The sequence below is a fragment of the Sinocyclocheilus anshuiensis genome, unplaced genomic scaffold (genome assembly GCF_001515605.1).
Source record: "Sinocyclocheilus anshuiensis isolate Anshui unplaced genomic scaffold, SAMN03320099.WGS_v1.1 scaffold766, whole genome shotgun sequence".
Lineage (NCBI taxonomy): Eukaryota > Metazoa > Chordata > Actinopteri > Cypriniformes > Cyprinidae > Sinocyclocheilus > Sinocyclocheilus anshuiensis.
Genome location: NW_015546060.1, coordinates 432,937 through 438,942, shown reverse-complemented (window position 1 = coordinate 438,942; position 6,006 = coordinate 432,937). Strand labels below are relative to the sequence as shown.

Sequence of the window (6,006 nt, the reverse complement as noted above, 5' to 3'; positions counted from 1 at the left end):
TCTATCTGTCTATGTGTCTGTCTGTCTGTCTGTCTGTCTGTCTGTGTGTGTGCGTGCACGCCTGTGGTTTTCAGCAATACTGTGAAACAGCCCCTCTAATGGCTCTGGCATTATGATTACAGTCAATGCAGTGAGGTGTGTGTGAAAGAGAGAAAGGTGGGATAGTGGACAAAAAAAAACAGCAGAACCATAAAAAAGTGGAAATATAAAGCCACACGAATACGCACACACACGCGCCTTTAAAGTGATGCCCCCAGATGCAGGTTTGGTCTTATCAGCCTGCCCTCTTTATGTCTAATGGAGCCTCTTTCTCTCTCTCTGTCTCTTTCTCACTCTCTCTCTCTCTTCAGACATTTAAAGGCAAATATTAAGCAATGACGTTCTAATCACTGATTGTGGTCACAGGCACAGAGGTATTCAATAAAGGCCTCATTTTCTCTTCTCCTCATCTGTCACACTGCTCTCTCTCTCTCTCTCTCTCAGTCGCTGTCTCTTTCACCCCTTGTCTCTCTCTATCTGTGCTTGTTCTCTGTCTTAAACTCCCTCCTCTCATTTTGGCTCGCTCTAGTGATGCTCACTCTCTCTCTTTCTCTGGGCAGTGTGCCAGCCTCTCTTCCCTTGGCGCTCCGCCAATATCCCTCTCTCCTCCCTCCTCTCCTCGCTCTCCCTCTCTTTCTCTCTGATTGATGGCCCTTCCATTCGGAAAAAGGAAGAAAAGAAACAGAACGAGGGAGGAAAAGAGAGCAGTAAAGCACTGAATATCAGACACGCTCACAAAGGAGGACACGAGCACACATATATGCACAAAACCCTATACACATACAAAGGCTCATGGGTAATTAAATGTGCAGAGGGGGAGAGCACTTACAGAGGGGGGATGTGGGCACATTCCTGCACATGTGTACACTGTTGCGCTGTATTACAAACTAAATACAAACTCACACACACTCGTCCAAACAAAAGCAGCATCTGACAATGTCATATACCCAAAAACTTTTGATTTTAATATATTTTTATTTTAATATGAATTAACGTTCATTTTTAACATTTCATATAAATTATCCTAATTATTATTCAATTTTTATGTAGATACAGACATTCTTTATTGTACTTTTTATTATATTATTATTTTTAAACTGTGTGTGTGTGTGTGTGTGTGTGTGTGTGTGTGTGTGTATATAATATATATATATATATTGTTATTTAAATTATTTTATTTTATATAGTCATAGATATTGGATGGATGGATGGATGGATGGATGGATGGATGGATAGATAGGTTATTTTGATTTAGTTTCATTAATGTAGATGGATTTTTTTTTCTATCATTATTATTTAATTTATGTAGGTTTATTTTTATTTAAATGTTAATATTTAGATTTTTTTTATTAATATTTAAATTTGAGCATTAGTCCAGTTCATTTATGAGCAAATATTATACTCGGCCATTTAATTAGCGCAAACGGCCCAGAGCTGCGAATGTTGCTGCCTTTCTGACATGCAAACATGTCATGAAGTCATGTAGATATAGTGAAAATATGATTCATTACATTGGATGGTAGAAAGTTAATAACTGCTGAACACACACACAGCAAGTCTATGCAAATGTGGAGACATGTTCACACACTCACATGAATTCTGGGTAAATAGCCTATATGTGAACACACAAGCAGCGGGGCATCTGCACCTACTCAGGTCCTTTTGATCGAGTGACAAAGCCATTATGCTAAAACGTTGGCACCCTGGGATTTCCTCGCAAACATCCACACGTCTTGTTTTCCTCCTCTGTTTCTTAATTTCCCTCCTGCGCTCTCTTTCTTTTTCTCAAACACACTCTGTTTCATTCCAAACCGGTTACATCACTCGTTCCCTCAACCTCATTATACACAAATGAGCTCTGTTTCACTCGCGCGCACACTCACGCACACAATCTGCAGATGTTCAGCATCACTGCTACACTGTGTCCCAAAAAAAAATGCAAACAACTGAACATGCTTCTGTTCAGTCGTCTGCAGTCTCATATGGCAGGAGTAACAAGTATTATGCCAGCTAATAATTATGTTTCCAGCTAATAGTAGCTACTCTACGAAATATCATAACCTGATTTTCATAAGTTAATATTCTGACTGTACTAGATAGATAGATTGTTGTACTGATGGATGGATGGATGGATGGATGGATAGATAGATCTGCATTAATTAATAAATATATAAAGCATTAAGTCAGGTATGTTACTTTTTTACATCGTTATGAATTTTGTTTAATATATTGTGTGGTGGTGTGCAGTTTAAAGTAGCTCCGCTACAAACACCGAGCTCTAAAACACAGGTTTGCTTTGCTCCTCAACATCACACACGCACGCACACACACACACACACACACACACACACACACAAACTAGACACATTTTCTGAAAACCTTGCCCATGTGAAACTCACTGCTTCAATTCTATGTGGTTGCTAAGGTGTTCTAAGTGGTTGCTAAGATGTCCTGGGTGATTGCTTGAGCATTGCTGGGGCATTTCTATGTGGTTGCTGGGTGTCGCTAAAGTGTTCTGGGTGATTACCAGAATGTCATGAGGTGCTGTAAGTGCATTGCTAGGGTATTTTGTATGGTTGTTAAGGGGTTGCTAGGGTTTTCTGGGTGGTTGTTAGGGCATTATGAGTGATTTTAGTTCATTGTTAGGGTTTTTGGTTGCTAGGGTTTTTTTTGGGTGATGTTATGAGTGTTTTTAGCATATTGCAGGGGTGTTGCTGGATGGTTGATAGGGTATTGCTTTGCAGTTGCTTAGGGTGTTCTGGGTGGTTTCTCTGACATCTTGAGTTGTTTTAAGCCCATTTCTAGGATGTTCTGTTTGGTTAATAGCACGTTGCTATGCTTTGATAGAGTGTTGCTAGGTGATTGCTATAGTGTTTTTTGCATTGCTAAGGTTTTCTGTTTAATAATAGTACGTTGCTATGTAGTTGATAGGGTGTTGCTACGTAGTTCTTGGTGGTTGCTAGGGTGTTCTGGGTGGTTGTTAGGGCATTTCTATATGGTTGCTAGATGATTGCTAGAGTGTTCTTGGTGGTTGCTATGGTTTTATGGGTGTTTTTTGCATTGCTAAGGTGTTCTGTTTGATTGTTGCTGGTCACGTTGCTATGCAGTTGATAGGGTGTTACTACATAGTTCTTGGTGGTTGCTAGGGGATTTCTGTGGTTGCTAGGATGTCATGAGTGGTTTTTAACACATTGCTAGGTTGTATTGTTAGATAGTAGCGTGTTGCTTTGTCGCTAATTGATAGAGTGTTGCTACATGCATAGTTCTTGGTGGTTGCTTGAGTGTTCTTGGTGGTTGCTAGGGGATTGCTAGGGTGTTCTGAGTGGTTGTTAGGGCATTTATGCATGGTTGCTAGGTGATTGCTAGAGTGTTCTTGGTGGCTACTAGGGTTTTATGAGTTTTTTTTTTTTAAAGGGGTCATATGATGTTGCTAAAAAGAACATTATTTGGTGTATTTGGTGTAATGAAATGTGTTTATGCGGTTTAAGGTAAAAAAAAACACATTATTTTCCACATACTGTACATTATTGTTTCTCCTCTATGCCCCGCCTTTCTGAAAAGCGTAGATTTTTACAAAGCTCATCGGTCTGATGTGTGAACATTTGGGCGGTGTTATGCAAATCTTCCCACATCGTGACGTAGACATGTGGGGGTGTGTTAGAACGAGCCGTTTTAGGTAGGCGTGGTTGACTCATAACTTTTATAAAGAATATCTCTTTGGATTTGAGACTTTAGTCTTTGCAACTTTACAGATCTTCTTTATTCACCAAGAGCTTGTAACACTTCAAAGAGAAAGGAAAAATTGAAATCGCATCATATGACCCCTTTAACTATTTCTGGGTGTTCTGGGTGGTTACTAGTGTTAGGAATAGTTTTTTTTATCATTCATGTGCACAAAATTACAATTAACCTAAAACCTCCATCCCAGCTGTGCTAAATGGCCCTCATTTCATTATTATCTGTCATTCACTTTCTCTGTCTTGTGTATCTTTTGTTGCTTAGACATTGACATGAATATAATCTAAGCTGAAGCCATTTGTGTGCTTGGGAATTGAGAGCCCAGTGCAGTTGTACAGGTTTATCACTGTCACTGTTTTCTCTTCTAATCGAGCATGTGTACGTGTGTGTTCTCTTGCAGGCGGAGATCGTGAAGCGACTCAGTGCTATCTGTGCTCAAATCATCCCTTTCCTCTCTCAGGAGGTACGCTGACAGTGATTGACAGCTCATCAGGGTTCTGGGGTCTTCTCCCACAGGCGTACACACACACACACACATTCTCTCCCCCCTCCCCGTCAAACTGATCCACCCTCAGTATGGCAGACAGCTTCTAGATTTTAACGACCCTGTCTCACATCTCTGACTAAACAAGGATTGCTGATATCCTGCGTTTTTTAACGAAGCCGCAAACTCCTGCCGCGTTCAGTTACCGAAAGTTGTCTGCGATGACTTGATGAGCTCAGGTTGCAAATTCAGCTTGAGTCCAGCATCACTGTTTGCTTTATTAGCAGTTCTGCTACTAGTGTTACAAGCAGGCTCCAAAGTCACACCATTGGCTGAACCAGAAGTCCAACAATGACTCACCTTTCAAATGAGTCAGAACATCCAATTCTAGTGATTCATATACAAATTGAGGAGTTCTTGGTGAAAATAAACAAATTAAAAGGACAGTTCACCCAAAAATAAGTGTCATAATTTATGCATTCTCCACTTTTTCCGACCCTGATGTTTTTTGTTGTTGTTGTTGTGTTAGTATGGATGGCTAAGACTGGAATGGTTTGTTCTGTGTCCCAGCATATTCAAAGCTCCAGTTCCCTTGTCGAGGAGCCATAGATCCATTGCTATCTTCAAAGCTTTGGAGCTACAGTCCTCTGGAGTCTACAGTGGGCTCTGCATGAATGCAAACTATGAATTAATGCAACTCACCTTTAGAGTTCAAAACCGAAATGGAAAATGAGAAAGGATTAACATCATTTCTTAAAAATATTTGCAAGAACATTATATATTTAATATATATAATTTTATTATATAATTTATATTGATATATATTTATATGACGTGCTATTTTATTATATAATATTAAAGTATATTATATGTTAATTTATCATTAATTATTATTATTATTGTTGTGCATAATGCTATAATAATCTGATTAAATATTGTTCATTTCAATTTTAATTAAGCAAAAAAAAAGGCATTTGTCAATTTTTCTTCTTGAGATTCACCCATTAATCAGCCACAGTTCTGTTATTCTGACTAAATAAAAGTAAGACTTCTGTAAATAACATCTGTTTACCGTTCATTATTTTCATACAGTCTGTTTGTAAATATAACCTTTAATATAATGTATACTGATAGAGCTCCCTTTCATTTGAGGATAGCTGTGGTCCAATAAAACGTCTGGAATGGATCCTCATTTTAAATGAGGAGGATTTATTTGGGCAGATGAGCAATAAAAGATCAGGCGGAACTGTATTGATTGGGAGGTCACCTTTAGCATTAGCTTGAGTTAGTGTCTGCTGACGGGGAAGGACAGAGTGATATGTCTGTCAATACTGACTGTGTGTGTGTGTGTGTGTGTGATGGACAGGGATGGAGCGAGAGAGTGTGAGAGAGATGGAGGATAAATACCATTTTTGTGAGACTTTAATTCACATTTTATTTGAGTGTGCTTGGGTTTTTGTCTACAAGTGTGTATACTGCATCTCTGTCTTACCATGTATCTTTGTGTGTATCAGCATCAACAGCAGGTTGTTCAGGCGGTGGAACGTGCCAAACAGGTCACCATGGCAGAGCTCAACGCCATCATAGGGGTGAGTGAACTCTGACCTCTCATACTGATATGTCGGATAGAAAAATAGATAGATGGATGGGTAGACATACATACAGACAGATTGATGGATAGATTAAAAGTTTGATGGATGGATGGATGGATGGATGGATAGATAGATAGATAGATAGATAGATAG

General features: G+C 39.1%; 1 protein-coding gene across 1 annotated transcript in view; it reads left to right on the top strand.

Moving 5' to 3' along the window:
- The window catches only part of LOC107699414 (transducin-like enhancer protein 4), a 44,491-nt gene that overhangs the window by 20,905 nt on the left and 17,580 nt on the right, over positions 1–6,006 (top strand). The window contains exons 5-6 of the mRNA XM_016500659.1: positions 4,178–4,240; positions 5,776–5,850. Of these exons, the coding sequence (XP_016356145.1) occupies positions 4,178–4,240; positions 5,776–5,850 (138 nt within the window). The remainder of the gene's footprint in view (positions 1–4,177; positions 4,241–5,775; positions 5,851–6,006) is intronic.